Here is a 17,565-nt window from a genome sequence, read left to right on the forward strand (position 1 = left end):
ACCGTATTCAAAGGCAATACAAAGGCTTGTTCGCCATTTTTAATGCCCAGACAAATCTAATGACACTTCAGGATTTATGATGAACTGGACTACATTGAAGTGAATCTTCCTGACAGCTCTAGTAAAATCATGTAATGATTATGGAGTGATAGCTCAATGGTTTGACACTATGAAATTTAAACAATTTTAAAATTGAAAACAAATAATACTCCTCCCCACTTTTTTCACGATTTTACACTTTTTTTCTGCCTTGAACTCCAGCAGTGCAACGCACTCTTCCAAAACCGTGCACTTCCAATTCTGTTGTGTTGTTTGCACTGGTTACATTATGCTGACTCGAACTGATACTTGAAAGTTAAGATTACAGAATCTAGAAATCTAACGTGGATCTAGCTCTTCGTTGCAATAAATATTATTATTGGATATTCGGCCGCTACTGACTGCATCACACAACGAAAGAGGGCGCCTTTCAGTTTCTCAACTTGTGATCGTAGACGAGTGGTGAAACCTCCCACTTTCAATGTGATTTTTTAGGACAAAATCTGTTCCAGTTCCAATCATCATGGTAAGTGATAGCTTGGCCATGCTAACCAGTGTATGTTCTGTTACGTTTAGTTTTGGTTTAGAACCTTAGTACAAGTCATATCCTTTCAAAATCAGGATCATTTTGTCGCGTGTGTAGACAGCGTACAATGGTGTGTGCGTATATGTACATGTACGTGGACATCATACATGTAATGTACGTAGACCCACGGCGCAAAGCCATATAATGCTGCCCAGTTATCGGACACAAATGCTTGTTTCGGGCCTTGGCCTACACATGTACATGTGCGTCATTATTTATAATCCATGAATACGGGAGTTAGCTGCTTACAGAGTTTTTATAAATCCTTTTCATTTTTGATCAGGAAGTGCCAGATTATATGATAGAGCACAAAATGTTAATTTCAGCAAAACAAGTGAGGCCTAAGCACACACATTTCTTGACATACATGTAGGCCTAGGCCCATGTACATTTACTGGACTATCATAGATTTAATAAACATGATGTCACTTCAAAGGGTAGGCTTATTTCTTCCTCCGGGATAGGCTGGAATAAACCTTTGGTACATTCGTTGTAGGCCTAGGCCTACCGTATTCCCTCTATGAAAAAAAATGAATAAAAAACAAAGAATAGCCTGTGACCCTGCCTTTAATATCACATGAAGTCTATCACATGAAGCCCAGGCAGTGAATATTTAGCCAGTGACGGCAAAAGTTCCGAACGATATTTGGCTGGGACGTGTTTTCATTGGCAAATTCTCATTACGTCATCTGACTATGACATGTTACCATGCTTATTTAGTCTGGTTCTGCACTTTCATTAACGTATGGTGGGGGTGGAAATCAGACCTGAGAAATTTCAGAAAATTCCTCCAAAACTACGAAATATAGAAAAAAATGGATGTAAACTTAATTAAATTTCAGATTTTTATTACTTTTAAAAAATACTCACTGCTAGGAAAAAGAAATTAAAAAACAAGAAAAAATTCTCCATTGGGGTTTGAACCTAGAACCTCGCGCTCATGCAGGCATTCGGTTTATCTTATTGAACTTCTGCATTGCTCGATCGGAATTTGTATTTTTCTAAATTATATACATGCGGAAACACATACCGGTAAAATAGCTTTGAAAACTTTTGCCGTCGCCGGCAAAACATTCACTTCCTGAAGCCTATGACAAATTTCCTGTCTTAATAAAAGGTTGTGCCCTCACACCAACGTACCGGTACATTCATACTGCAGGGGGCCTATACCGGTACTCAGTGCTTGTCCGAGACCTAATGAAAAAATTTACAAGCCTACATACTGTACATGTACATAAAGATAGGACGACTCGAACCCACAACCTCGAGCTTACTAGTGCAGACGTCTTAACTGTTAACAGGTTTTTTCATCCAAATTCTATATTCAGAATAATTTAAACGACTCGAGCTGTATGTATTTGAATCTTGTAGAGTTTCCTCGGCTTTGGGCAAGGGGCGGACATTGATATTGTCCTCGACGATGCCGGCTCTCGCAAGATGGGGGAAATCAAGACGGAAGACGGCAAAAAAGAGCGACTGTATCTCTTCTACGATGGGGAGTCGATCACCGGAAAGGTGAACGTGAACCTGAAGGGGCGAAAACTGGAACACCAGGGCATCCGCATCGAGTTTGTCGGCCAAATCGGTGAGTCAACCCCAGAGGTGTGCATTTGTGGGTAGGACTTAAACCGTGTACACATACATTGCACCCATCTGAAGGGTGTGTTTTCACGTCCCATGACAAGAAACGTGATTACGACATCCAGTTTGCTCGCAAACCAGAAATGGATATACTATCCAAGAGGGCATAGGACAGGATACATACATGTACAGTACATGTAAAATATTTCTTATTAAGTTTTTTCTCAATATTCAGGAGGTTTCTGTCTATTACAGCTACCGGTAATATCTTTTCACAACTGGTTTAGAAGGATCCATTTTGAATCGTGGCAGGCAGCAAGAAATTGAGAGGACACATCACTTCTTGTGGACACGACAAAAACTTTTGTGCTTTGTTTTTTCGGCCATTTTGAACTGGCCAGCACTGAGCCAACTCCATCCTTCGGGTCTCATTTGGTTGGAGCAATAGCGTCACACACGCATCACCAAAGTACAACCAAACCTACAACCAATGGCAAAGGAAGAGGTGTGTTTCTGGTCACAGTCTCGAAAACATGCCCCGGGTACCGTGGTACTTGTAAAAGGAACCTGCACATGTACACTCAAAATTTAAAAAAAAAAAAACAGATGCAAAAACTGTATTGCCAAACCCTCAAAAATCCATGAACGTGCATTTGAAATACACCAGTACATTATCCTGGTTTTTATATCATCCTGGGAAAAACCTTTAATAAACGCTCCTTTCTCTGTCTGAGAAGTTAAATGTTCTAAATTACCCAATCCCGTAATTTTGAACTGGTTTGTAACATCATCGATCAAAACATGGATATCTAGATGTGATGCACGCCACTAGTATACCACACTGGCTTCCTGTCTCCTAACTTTGTAAAAACACAGCGTACTGTAAATCTACACGTACATGTATTTTCATACAGAAACACTATGGATTTTCTGAAAGTACATGTACGTACAAGTACATGTGCGTTACTGGCCCTTTTGTTCAGAGTTAACGTAGTCACATACATTTTTCATGTTATAGAGTTGTATTACGACAGAGGTAACCATCACGAGTTCACGTCCCTAGTCAAAGAGCTCGCCCGGCCCGGAGAATTGACACAGTCTACAGGCTATTCCTTTGAGTTTTTGAACGTTGAGAAACCCTACGAGTCTTACACTGGTGCCAACGTCAGGTTACGGTAGGTCCACGTTCACAGTAACCTGTCAAAAACCAATCCATCCTTTCATCATAGAACCGATGCACACTGACTGTCCGCTCTGTATGGAAACAAGAAACTCAGAGAGTTTTTTGGTTTTCTTTAAAAAAAAGTAATTAATTCCAATTAATTAATTTCAAGTCCAAAACTTTGGGACCCCGGAAACCCATGTCTAAGAAATCCAAAACTGAAACCATGCAATACATATACAAGAAAATTGTCTTGTGATATTTAATAACCTGTCTAGAACCTTTTCGATAGTGCTGTATCAATCTACTATGTGAGAAGACAGATCTAGTGCCTAGTCTCTGTTCCTTTTCATGTCGTCTCTTTAGCCATGCCACCAGGGCACTGAATGGTTGATTTTTCAAAATGTTTGATGTGGATACTCCTTGAAATCATTTAGTTTCTCTCTTATGTGTTGGTGCAAAATATGAAAGAAACAGTTGCCTTTGAAAATTAAACTGAGACAGCCACCTGGCAGGGCGACATACTTGAGACGTCGTATTTGCCTTGTGAATAGTCGGGCCACCTTTTTATATTTCCTGTAGTAAAGGATACAGCGTGCTTTTGTTATGCCTGTTTTTACTGCATTCAGGGTCCCAGTCTGATTTATCCCTAACTTCAATTTTTGTCCCAGCCCTTCAGTATTTTCATTGGCAAAGTTCTTTTTTGTCCATTCAATGAACCGTATTGTCATTTCGTTGGCAGATATTTCTTGCGTGTGACGATAACGAAACGGCTGACAGACACGGTCAAAGAGATGGACCTGTTGGTCCACACGCTGTCCCACTATCCAGAAGTCAACTCCTCCATCAAGATGGAAGTCGGCATTGAAGACTGCCTCCATATAGAATTTGAATACAACAAATCAAAGTGAGTGGATAACCCATACGTGTACATGTAAGTATGGGGAGTTGGGTTGGCAAGGTAGTTCTTTCCTCGCCGTCCACCTCTGTGGTCCCGGGTTCGAATCCCGGCCCGGTCCACGTGTGGATTTGGTTTTCAGTCCCTACCTGACTCCGTGGGTTTTCCTCCCACCTCTAAAGCTGTAACTGCTTCTTACTGTCTCCCCTTTGTTGGTGAATGTGGGTCGTTTGGCGGCTGCCCGAGGCGCCCTTGTATGCCATCGGCTCAACCATGTTTGAATGTATTCATTGTTCCACGCTTAATGTCTTCATTGTACAGCGCATTTGAACATATCTATACGAAATTTGCGCTTTATAAATGAATTAATTATTATTAAATATCACATGGTTTGAGGGTAATGGATTCAAAATGTCTGCTCCCAGAACGGTGTCAAATTTTCTCCGCGCGGAGAAGTTAGCACTCTAGTAATTTAATGTAGCTCTTTGGTTCAAATAAATCATCGGTAGGGTGGAATTTGTCTGAAATAATTAATGTAGATTTCTTTCAGATATGTGGCTCATAAAGTTTACCTAATGTAGGTACACGTAACTTAACACTGCCGATTATAGTGCAGTTTGTTAGAGACAGCGTTGGTTCCAGAAATACGGAAGTAGGGGACTGTTACCATAAACTCCAGATTATTATGTCTTGATTTCTTTAGGTACCATCTTAAGGATGTTATTGTTGGGAAAATCTACTTCCTGCTGGTACGAATCAAGATTAAACACATGGAACTTGCCATTATCAAAAGAGAGACGACAGGATCAGGTATGTAGGGTCAGGGGACGCGGTTATCACCCTGGGGTAGGGGAGGGGAATGTTTTAGAGTCACTGACAGAAGGAACAAGCATGTTGCTCCGAAGTGCAGCGATCTGGCTCTGTGGCTAGACTAGGCACAGTTGAAATCAAATGAAGAAAAAAAGAGATTATCCACCGTGCCTCGTTTAAAGTTCACGGTCTCGTGTCTCAGCTTCCATGTATTGGACAACGCAGTGGAAGATGTATACATTTGTGGCTCGCCTGGCTTGCTTGAGAGTTGCTTGCCGGAATTTTCACCAACTTGATGTAAAATGACCACGAGATGTTACTGAAGAAACTCATTAAGACACGGCATGTGAATAAAAACTATACTTCCGTGCGATAATAGCGATATTGAAGGAAATGCTGGGGGGTTCTCCCACAGGTCTTTTTAGAGGTAAACTCTCTGAGAATTGCGACTTCATATTTTGCTCTTTTTAGCAGCATTTTGTCATAAGATCACTTTTTCAATACGTTTTTATCTGTCTAGTCTGTTTCATCCCTACATGTGCATTGTAGATGACACTTTCGTGGTTAATTATCTATCCTTCTAAAGGTCCTAACACCTTCAATGAGAACGAAACTATAGCGAAGTACGAAATCATGGACGGGGCACCAGTCAGAGGTGAGATCTTCCCACACCCAGACTCACCTTGAAACCTTTCATTTCTTCCAGCAAACTGTACTGTTTTTTTTGTTTTCACACAAGGTTTATAAACCCTTCTATGCAAAGATTCATTCTCAACACAGTTGTCCTATCATGCACAATCAGTCAAGTGACATGATATGTCTGTGTACTGTACAGGGGAAGTGGAAGGAATTTTGGACTGTTTTTGACTGTTACGGCAAAAGAAGGGTTTAATAAGACACGTAAGACAGTTTGGCTACTTGGCTTGTTGGAAGTGGTTTATTGACCAATCAGTTTGCAGGTGGCACACGGCTAGAGGGTTGTTTGAAAAACTTGAGGTAAAAGTGGTGAACAAAATCATTTAAAACTTATGTTTTAGTTTCTTTAGATTTAGTTTACGAATGGCGATCAATTTGAACAGTTCCGTGGAAGACCATCCAAGCACATTTATTCCCTCAATAACAGCGAAACATTTGGTGACCGATTTTGTACTCACCTCTGCCCTGTTATTTCTCATTTTGCCGGAAAGGCTCAAACATTTACTCTTACAAATATTTGGCCACCTTTGGGAATGATTGAGAGTGCATCCATGTCCATCTGCTGCAGGTGAATCCATTCCCATCAGGCTGTTCCTCTCCGGCTACGAGCTGACGCCGTCGATGCGAGACGTCAACAAGAAGTTCTCTGTTCGGTATTACCTGAACCTTGTCCTTGTTGACGAAGAAGAGCGACGCTACTTCAAGCAGCAGGTGAGAGAAACGATCAGGAGCAAAGATGAGAGCTTTGACAGAGTTCAAGCCAAAGGTTTTATTGCAGAGAGGCCTAAAAATGTCTGGAAGTATTTAAAGTAAATCCGAGGAAGTGTATTTTCTTGAATGGCAATTTTTTAGATTTTTCAGAATGGAAAGTTGAATAATATTGGTGGTTGAATTTTTTTTTCATATACTATTACAAGGAAACAAACGATTAAGACTGGTGATGTAGGCCCGAGACACCAGTCTTGGGAAGCCCACAGGCACTTGTGTCCGGTTGGCCCTTGTGACAAGTGTTCTGGTAACACCTCTATGAAAAGGGTAGTTCATAGAGCTCACCAAAGGCCCAAACACCTAGGCATTCCCTGGCTTTTCATGTGCAAACCAGCACCACTAGTTACGGTTTAATCCCGCACAATTGAACTTTTTTTCCAGTTTCCTTGCTTTTTTTAACATTTCTCCCGAAATATTAGCTGGGAAAGAAGCCGGCTACATATAGAAACTCCAAAATGTTTATTGAACCGTGCGGTCTGATTTTTTCCTCCTCTTAATTGCAGGAAATTACGCTGTGGCGAAAACCCGACAAAGCAAAGAAACCCCAAAACTTCCAGACCCAGAAGTTTGTCTCTCAAAAATCCTAGAACGGGACGCCCAAATCTCTCTTCTCATCTGTAGGTCTGGAGACGACGACTTATTAGAGTGAGAACACGGAGAAGGGCTGTACATCTATGTCCACGTCAGCTTGCACATGTATAATTGGTGATCATTTCTTTTTTTATTGACTGAGTAGTGAGTTTTGGTTGAGAAAAGACGCGATACTCACTCGTTGGTTACCAATGTAGAGCGTGGGCTGATTCTGGGATACAGTTGCCACCAATGTGCTCCCGGCTTCAGAAGTCAAGGTGATCTCGAGATCGTCGGATTCCGGTCTGCATGCAGTCTCGCACAGAGCTTGAGAAAAAACTAGCTCATGATCCAATAACTGTCTTTGCCTGCATAATTTTTAGGGCTTATGTTTTTCTTCATGGGGGGCCTAAAGGTTCGGGTAGTTTGGGTTTTGGTAACTTAAAATTTATGACATTATGAAAGATGTTTTCTCCTCTAGCAAGTGAGATGGCACAAATATGTGATTGCGGTTACAGTATACATGCAGATGATCAGCATTCATGCATAATAAATGAATTTCACTATTGAATTATTCACCATGAAGGCTTGGGGATCTGGTAGAGATGTTTGCAGCAGTAGGCCGTGAACCCGCACCCGCTAGTCTTTAATCAGGTGCTATTTATGCTATAGGCTTGGATTAAAACAATCATCGCAGTCTCCTTGAGTAAAGGCTAATGTATTTGGAGCCCACAGAGACCCTGTACCCAAGCACATGTGCACTTTCATGTTGATTCACGTACCAGTACATACGTACCATCCAAAAATCAATTAACAAAATCATCCAGCAAAGCATGTACATGTAAGGTTATAATACTTACAAATGTACAAACATGCTAAAGGCCCACAACATGGGCATGATAAAAACATGACCATGTACATGTATCCACCGTAATAGTGATGTGTATTTTTTATGTAATCAGGCAAGTTGCATAGAGGAAAAGAATGATCACCAATTATTCCCATGTAGAGTAGCTTCGGTGGAAAGAATTTATGTTGTACAAATTATCTAATCTCGTAGGATAGAGGAAATCTTGCAGATTGTCTTGTAATATCAAAGAACGTTCATATTATGCATAATATTTGACCAATCAGAACGAATATGAAATGGCCTTCATGGACAATACTTGTAAACCCGATCAGCGGTGACAGGTGGCAAACCAACCACATAAACCAGGTCGATACTCGGAGCACGCTCGGCCAAGAGCTGTGGGTAAATTGGCACAGAATTATTTGTGGCCCGGTACCCTCAAACTTTATATTGACAGGTACGGAAACTTCTACAAGTATACATCACTCACCACCCAAAGCTGCTTGTTTACGAAAAGAAGCCAATTTATCTAAATTCGTTAAGACATTTATTTCAAACAGTGATGCGTACCATAGCCTCGCATCGCGAGACGCCTCGATGATACCGTAATGCATTTAAGAGTAGACACAGAGCAGATCTCAATATGTTCCTTTTGTAGGATATGAAACCATGCGGAATGTGTTTCTGGCATTAATTATGACTACAGAAAAATCTTTGTCGGTTTGGATGAAAAGATCAACTTTTATACAAAGACACTCTGTAATAATACTTCGTGTAAACCAAATATTTTTTACTACAAACAATTCTGGTTTTGGTCCAACAGGTATATGGTCCAGGTAGATACAGCCTAAAAATTAATAAATAAAGTGGTCTTTAAATAAAAGGAGTTTTTGTTTGATCGGTTTATGCCTAAACACGCAAATCCTAAACTGGGATGTGTATAACATTTTTTCTGTAATTGTCTTATCAGTATTTACTTCCAATGTAAACGATTCAAATTTTAGTACGATCCAAGGCATAGCGCTTGCTGTGAATGTAAAAGACTGCTGCTGTTGAATGTTTTAAATTACAAACGAATTAATGTCAAATTCATCTGTGCAGTTGTTAATGTACATTATAACCCTGTTCAGGTTCTCACAGGTACGAGGTCATGACTTCTGTGTATCAAGTTTCACTCATTAATAAAACTGGAATGAGTTCTAAGTAATTCTGGTGAATAACTCAACAGGAACTTAAAGATATCTGATCTTGTAAATGTGCAGTGAAACCCAGCGGGTTAATTTTCACGAGTATGCGTACTCTGCCATGATACGAGTACCATCTGATACTTTTTGATCTTGAAACTCACAGAAATGAACTCGTGGAAAGAACTTGTACGAGTACTTTTCATGAGTTCATTTCTGTGAGTACCAAGATACGAGTATTTTCCACGAGTTCATTTCCGTGAGTACCACGATAGGAGTATTTTCCACGAGTTCATTTCTGTGAGTACCAGATAAAAAAGAATCAGGTATGAGTATACGGTACTTATCATGACATACATGTAGGTTTGATGGCTAGTCTTTAGTCATGTTTTGTCTGTGAACTCCAGTCAAAATCCCTTGGCGCTGCTCTAGAACGATATAACACAATTGGCCGAGTTTTGACTTCTCAAGTCTATCAACTTGACAAAGGATGGTCGGTTGTGGACAGGAAACTAACATGTATACTGCGGATCACAGTGATTTTGCACGTGGAGAAAAAAATCATCCAAGTCACCGATGAAGCCATTGTGTTGCCACTGATGTTTGAAAAATGTGTGATAACTAGTTGAACTCAAAGAAGTTGACATGTACAGATTCATATATAAAGGCATGATATTCCATGCCACTGTCTTGACCAGCAAAATTGTTGCTTTAAATTGTGCATTTCTGTTTTTAATCGAAGGCAGAGATTGTGCCTGTTTCGTTTAAGAACACAAAAGGTTGGCCGTGTCTGAGACGGGCTGTCGTCCTGAAACGCGCAAGAATTAATTTGTTCTTGGCTAGAGGAGAATGCGTATCTTGTTACTGCAGTCAAGAGCTACTGAAACGAGAAAATCATTTGCACAGAAAAAAAATATTTCCATTGCTGCTTTCTGTCTCAATTTTTTCACTCACTATCTTTGAAAAAGCCATATTTCCATATTCTGATATGGCTTGTTTACTTGGCCGAGTTGGTTTGTGGTAACCGACCACTTTAACAAAGGTCGGTTCGTACTTGGTGCGAAGGTAAATTTATGACATCAAGGCTAGTTTTCATGCTGCAGATGTGCCAACACTGAGCGTGAGTTCAACACTGATGGAATCTCACTCTGAGTATCTGTGATGTCAAGTTCCCTTCCTGTTAATGTGAAATATGAACCTGCCTTAAAGGCTCTATTACCTTAAAAATCCTTACTGACGAAAACTGCCCTAGCTTTCCTATGGGCGAAAGGTTCCATCCTTCGTTTGGCACCCAGACTTGTACTTGTATGTATCGGGAATATCCTGAGATTTAGCTTAGTTTGAATTCTCAGCATTTGTAACACTTCAATAAACTGTATACATGTAAGTATCCAAATCAACAATGGTGTCACTTGTCCAACACTTTCCTAATGGGTCATGGTGTCTCTTGTGAAAAATGTTACTAAACTGTGATGTGGCAATTAATTTTAGTTTGCTCAAGCATTGCATAATTTGGAATGACCAAGCATTCATTGCTTAAAAATGGCTGTTTCATCTTTTGGCGACAAAGGAATGTTCCATCCCACAAGGCAAATGGAATGTTCCATGCCACAAGAATGGAATGTTCCATTCCTCAAGGCAAATGGAATGTTCCATTCCACAAGGCAAATGGAATGTTCCATTCAACGTGGCAAATGAAATGTTCCACCTATATGTATAACCATATGGGGACTCCTGCCTCTGCACTCAATACTCGTCATCTGCATATGAGTGAAAGAACCACGTCTAAAATAATATGAAATGTTTATCTTGAAAAGGTGTCCCTTATACAATATTTTTATAGCAAACGGAACACTGCCAGGATTTGAAACATTATATAAATGTCTGACGATACAATGGAAGAAGAGTTTATTTACAAATCTGCAGAGGATTTACTCTCTATCATGAGAAGGGATCCTTGATTCGTCGGAAAATGGCTGGAAACTTGTCACCGTGGTTACGAGTGACCTTTTGACCTTCCTCAGTGCACTGTCCCAGCAGCTCTACGATTGGGTCCTCAGCCTGTTTGAAAACGAGAATTTGTCATTCTCTTTCAATTGTTCTGATTAATTTTTGACATTTTCCATTAACAGACAGTTAGTTTGAAGTGTAGAGAAAAAAAAACATGCTAGAGGAAAAAATACCAAAGTGCCATTACAGATAATGATTCCGGTTATAAACGAAAATGAATTTTACCTAGTGGTGTACCCAGGCTCCTCTCACAGGAGGGGATCGGGACTCCCCCAGCCCCAACCCCTGGCTGGGTTACTCAGTCTGTATAATGGACAGCTCTTTCAACAAATATGTCCACATTACAATGACGCATGAACACACTAAAGATGGCATAGAGAGATCCCCACCCCCCATTTTCCAGTGGGGGAGGCAAAAGCCCCCCCATTTCCCCCGCCCACTTTGCCAGTGAGTCGTCTTTACCTGCTCCTGGTCAGTGATCCTTTCAAAGAGTGGGTGTTCGTTTAGATGCATGCACATCCACTGGTGTAGTTCCTTCACGTCTGTTATCGTGTATAGAAGGCCCTACAACCGACAGAAATACTCAACTTTAATGTCAAGTCACGAACTCAAAGTAACATCACAAGCCACTTGGCATCTTTGTCATGACCGTTTGAATAATTTGTGACTTTAAATGAGACTACATGTACATGTTTATGAATTGTGCCTGACTTGTGATGGACTGGAAAGTATTTACAGAGCAGCAAATTACTAGTAAAGACAAGGCACTTACAAAGAAAAAATACAGAAGACAAAAGAGAGTCAATCAGGTTCGATCTGGGGAATAAATGTTGCTTGAGAACAGATTTAAATGATACTATATACACAAGACTTCATGATGTGAGGTATTCTACATTTACTTATGATGTGCGTGAACTGTATGCTGTAACACAGAACACATCCCATAAAAGACCTGCAACAAAAGGGAGGCACACCAACGTGTGTATGTCTCCCTTTGTACCACTCTTTTGTGGGATGTGCTCTGTGCTAATTACATGTTCTGATTTTTGGCTTTATCTGATGGAAACCCACCCCTTCTTTCATGATATAGGCGTACTCAGCAAGCAGCGTCTGGTTAACAATCCGCCATTTGTGTTTTGTCTTCTTGAAATGCGGGTCCGGGAAGAGAATAAACATCTTAGAAATCTGAAACATAACGAAAAACAAGCAGCTTGCTAAAATGGACAGCTGAATATGGAATCAGAAATAAAGGTGTGAAGATACTGTGCAGATGAACATTTGATATTTTATCTCCAAAACTCAGTCGAGAGTGGATTTTAGCATTTTCATAATGTTAGCATGAGTGGGTTAAGTACGCAACATTTCAATCAGTATGCTTGGATCATCTTCATCGGAAGACCATCACTCCTGGAGGTGATCACACCACAGCAATTGAAACGTCGGTATTGTTATTGACACTGAAATATCATGAGGACGTAATAACATTTTTATAAAATCTGATTTACTTTTCTCTGAAAACCCCAATTCTCCTGAGAGAGGTCACCCTCCCAAAAAATACTTGCAGGTGTGAACGATAAATGGATACCCAATGCGATATGTGGCAAAGGGAGACACCCCCCCCAATGTGATGCACAAGCTCCCGGTATATACCCGAAAGCTATTGTGCCTACTTCATCCCCTCAAAAAAAGGAATTCCAAAGATTCCATCATCACAAAAGAAGAGGGATGTCCCCTTGAGCCACACATTGTGCACCAAATGTATAAATGACTCGATAAAACAAGTGCTGCTGGGGGGGCGGGTAAGCGTAGCGGTTCTTTCCTCGCTTTGCACCAATGAGGCCCGGGTTCGAGTCCCGTCTTGGCTCAGGCTTTAAGTGCATTTGGTTTCCAGTCCATACTCGCTCTCGCAGGTTTTCTCCGGGTACTCCAGTTTCCTCCTGCCTCTAAAACTGGACCTTCTTCCTAACTCCGTAATGTGATGCTGATTACTTGCAGGGACTTGCAGGGACTAGAAAGGACTTACAGGGACTTGCAGGGACTTGCAGGGACTAGCAAGGACTTACAGGGACTTGCAGGGACTTACAGGGACTTGCAGGGACTTACAGGGACTTGCAGGGACTTACAGGGACTAGCAAGGACTTGCAGGGACTTGCAGGGACTAGAAAGGACTTACAGGGACTTACAGGGACTAGCAAGGACTTGCAGGGACTTACACGGACTAACAAGGACTTACAGGGACTAGCAAGGACTTACAAGGACTTGCAGGGACTAGCAAGGACTTGCAGGGACTTGTGATGGACTCGACTACAACACTGTATGTCAATTTATTAAGACACTTGGGCTCACAATGAGCACTTTCCATATGCCTTCAAAGCTTCACAAAGATGAAGCTTGTCCGATGAAGACGAAGGGTGTTAGACAGCGAGATCCAGGAATGATCACCAACTTTTGGCCCCAAGATGGTCTAAAAAAACCTCAAAACAGCTCTACCTAACCATGCTGAACCCAACGATATCCAATAACGGTCACTTTCTGTTGGATATTGTTGTTGCAAACCAAACGGTGAGCAAAAGTCTTTTCATTCTACCCTTTGGATTCTGCCAGATTCAGGAGGCATTAAACTTTTCTGTTGTTGCATTCTGTTGGACTCAGGGTGTTCGGATTAATTGGGTTACGTACCTAATGCTAGAGACAGAAATGCTTTCTTTTATCGATGCTCTATTCCACTTAAATACCTGTCCCTTCCGAAAGAAGTTGGGCAGGTGCTTCATGGCGTTCCCCCGCAGGCAGGCGATGTTCTGGTAGGCCCCCTCCTGGTTCTGCCGGAGCGCTTTGATGCGATCCTGGACGTAGTCTGACACCTTCATGCGGATCTCCATGCCCAGCATCAGCGTACGGGGAAACATCGGCGACAAGGATACTGCAACAAATAATCAAAAATGACACACCGGACGGATGAGCACCTGAAGGAAAATAAGGATGTGTGACCCACAGTGCGTCCCAACAAATTCACCCCTAAACAGAGCTGTGGGGGGGGGGCAGATTTGCCCCACCCCCCCTTGGCAGTTTGTCCTGATATCACTCCAGTGATTTTTCACATACTGAGCCATCCGGAGTTCTTTCAATACCTTCTTGAAGTCAATTTTACACCAATTTTGTAGAAATGGGAGGCACTGTTCTCACCCGGTGCCAATTTTTCCCAGACAAGTCAGGCAAACATGTATGTTTTTCCACTGGCATGCCCAACGCAGTACATGCTCAAAACCTGGACTAGAATGTAGTTTTTCTTTTTTATACATTTACAAGTATAGTTCCAATGGTGTACAGTAACATACCGGTACATAAAAATGAAAGTTTGTTGGTCAATATCCGTTAGTTTCCACCTGCCTTTTTAACTACTTTTTTAACTGCCTTTTGAGCTGAAGTATAGGAAAGTTAAGTCTTAAACTTGTCCAATTCGTAAACAGAACCTTTCTTACCCAGAAGGCCGCCGTATCCACATCCAACGTCCAAGAATTCCACCTGGGCAAGGGGCTGGCTGTCCCCATTAGACTTGTCCCCCTCTGGTTCTGACTGGGAAAAGAAAGCTGGGTAGAGGTCACTCCAGTCCATGCTATCTGGGTGGACAGGGCTGCAAGAAAGCATCCAATTATAATGAACTGGTCCACCAATACAGGTAGTTAAACAGACTTGTTGCCTTGAGTCAAGCAACTTGGACTCGAGACCAACTCGAGTTGCTCTCTTGTGGCTTGTGACTTGACTGGTAATTACCAGCTTTGACTTGTAAATTTTACATTTGTACATAACCTGGAGAACTTTGCAAACCATGACCTGCAACTTGACTTGGACTTCAGAAAATGCATTGTTACCAAATTTAGCGGCTACCGGTACTGTACTCAAGCAACCCCGTCAGCTTCTTAATTAGGCCTATCAATTCATGCCTTGCTTGCATTAGAACACATCAGCCTTTGTATGACTCCTATCTTTGCCTTCTGACTTGCTGACGTGTGGGAACAACTATGCAACTTGACTCGCACCTCAACCAAATGACTTGTGACTTGACTTGACCTGTGACCAAATGACTTGTGACTCGACTTGACACTTGACATGACCTGTGACCAAATGACTTGTGACTTGACGTGACCTGTGACCAAATGACTTGTGACTCGACTTGACCTGTGACCAAAATTACTTGTGACTCGACTTGACCTGTGACCAAATGACTTGTGACTCGACTTGAGACTTGACACAGATATATGCACATGTAAACCAATTGGTCATGTAGACATGCAGTCTGATATTGTTAGCAATTTTGAGGTCCGGCGGCCACCGTGGTGACATGATTAAAACAGGTCCAAGAATTCCTCCCATTTCTGAAATTACCCTAAACTAGCCATAATTTTCTGGACCTATACCTCCCACAAGATTTATCCCATCCTCAGTCAAGAAAATATCTGGGTACACCACTAGTCAATCAAGAAACTCCGAGCCACCATATTCAATTCGATTCAATTACATTACATTCCATTACATTAATTAAATACAGTATAATCCTACTCTTGGCAAAATACATGTACACTATAAATATAAATAAGTACTGACAATGTATAAGGCCACTAGAGGGGGCAAAACCTTAAAGGCAAAGCTTGTGTCGGGCATCCACTACAAGAAACAAACAAGACAAAAGAAACAACAAAATACAAACAGGGAAAACATTACAGAGTGAGCATCAAATAAAATGATGCGTTGTGACTTAAGGCATGCTGATGTAAGCCTTGCAGTCCTGCAAGTACAGTACCGGTACATGTACATGTTGACTATATTTGTACATGGGCACTCTATGAACTCTCAATTTACTTTGCAGCCATTTTAAATCATTCCCAACAGGAAAAACAACAATTTTTTTTCTGAAATACATGTCCAATAACATGTTTGAAAATACTGTGCAGGTTACCATGACATTTATGGTGGCTGTCTCAGTGGTATGTGGGCGGTGGATGGAAATCTGGGATAATCATTCCTATGGCTTTACTTATACATGTATTTTGCATCCCGCATGTCAATCACAAAGTCATGGCAGTATGGAAATAAAATCTGAAAAGAAAAATGCACCAGACCCAAAAATGAGGTCTGAAAAATATGTTGCTTGTACAGCAGTAGTCTTCTACTTGACTATTGGCAGCCTAATGTCTGAACCGTACCCCAGCCCGATATGCCCGAATATCGTCATGATGATATAGTACATGATGTATAATATGTTATGGTTTAGGCCCCATCATCAGATCATTATATGGATCTGTGGATGGCATACGCAACTCGGAAAGTTAGCCGATCAAGAACTGAAGCAGGACATCTACAAATCCCATGAGTTGTGTCATATGCCGCTTTGTTTAAATTAAACCCCGGTATCTACTTACTACTCGAAGGAGTGGTCTGAATGTGGGTTAGAATGCGCACGTTGTCTGTAAAACTTCTTTTGCGGCATGGGCGCAGCCATCTTGTATGTTGCCATTATCAATAAAAAGTATCGACTGAGGGCGCTATAGCAGGAGAGGTCGCCCTGATGGAGTTGCCATAACAAGTGTCGGTTGAATATTAATTATTATTCTGAAAACGGGCCCACTTTGCAGGGGAAAAAATGCGTTATTTATCACTACCATCAACAACACGTTTAACCACTGGACCTCCTCCACCACAGTTTGTCCCTCAAATGGTGCCGATGTCATGATTTGGGGGGGGGGGGGCAGTTCTGTTGAACCCTGCGGCTGGTGGCGTAATCCGCCCCTCAACACTTTTTTCGTTATTTTGACACCATTTTGTGAAAACCAAATTTAAACCTACCGTTCTCGCACACGGTGCCCACTTTTCATATAAGAAAATGGCAGTCAAAACTATACACACCTGCCACTGCTTTGAGCACACAGGCTGGTAGTAGCATGCACATCTTTGAAATTCAAAACTATGCTTGTATGTCAGATTTTGCACTGATTAATTAAGAGCGTTTTACGCGCATGCGAAGTTTTTTAAAATTGGGCACAGGTCACCCTTGTTCTTGGTGGGGGTAAATTCCAGCCCCCCCCCTTCCCGAGAGAATTGAAAATTACCCCCACTCAGAGTTAGTTAGAGTAATATTTAATTAAGGCATACAGTAAAATCATCAAAGGTTCAATTTTTCGAGACAAATGGATCATCCAAGTCATAAATGAAAGTCAATAATGATAATAATGCTGTTTATCGATACTCAATTAAATAAGTCGGGGGCGGAATCGGCCCCCGCAACTTTTTCCCGATATCTTCGCGGTGCGATTTTGTTCACTCAGGATCTGAGCGTTAAGCGCCCTCTGCGAGGGGTTAAAAAGTTTGAAGAGTAACTCTTTGCGGTCATTTTGACTCCAATTCTGTGAAAACTCA

General features: G+C 41.4%; 2 protein-coding genes across 2 annotated transcripts; one reads left to right on the plus strand and one right to left on the minus strand.

The window, feature by feature from the left end:
* Window positions 1-468: 468 nt before the first annotated feature.
* On the plus strand, window positions 469-10,547 carry LOC110983160 (vacuolar protein sorting-associated protein 26B-like). The gene is made up of 8 exons (XM_022242162.2): window positions 469-565; window positions 1,997-2,210; window positions 3,225-3,381; window positions 4,111-4,275; window positions 4,970-5,076; window positions 5,663-5,731; window positions 6,341-6,483; window positions 7,044-10,547. Exons 1-8 carry the CDS (start codon window positions 563-565, stop codon window positions 7,125-7,127), a joined length of 942 nt encoding a protein of 313 aa, XP_022097854.1. The 5' UTR covers window positions 469-562; the 3' UTR covers window positions 7,128-10,547.
* mettl1 (methyltransferase like 1) lies at window positions 10,304-16,673 on the minus strand. Its single transcript, XM_022242145.2, has 6 exons — window positions 16,572-16,673; window positions 14,634-14,785; window positions 13,890-14,074; window positions 12,226-12,339; window positions 11,617-11,718; window positions 10,304-11,205 (listed from the first exon to the last, which is right to left on the minus strand). Exons 1-6 carry the CDS (start codon window positions 16,664-16,666, stop codon window positions 11,086-11,088), a joined length of 768 nt encoding a protein of 255 aa, XP_022097837.2. The 5' UTR covers window positions 16,667-16,673; the 3' UTR covers window positions 10,304-11,085.
* Window positions 16,674-17,565: the final 892 nt, after the last annotated feature.

The sequence above is a fragment of the Acanthaster planci genome, linkage group LG21 (assembly GCF_054643075.1).
Source record: "Acanthaster planci isolate LZ-2023a linkage group LG21, COTS_SCS, whole genome shotgun sequence".
NCBI lineage: Eukaryota > Metazoa > Echinodermata > Asteroidea > Valvatida > Acanthasteridae > Acanthaster > Acanthaster planci.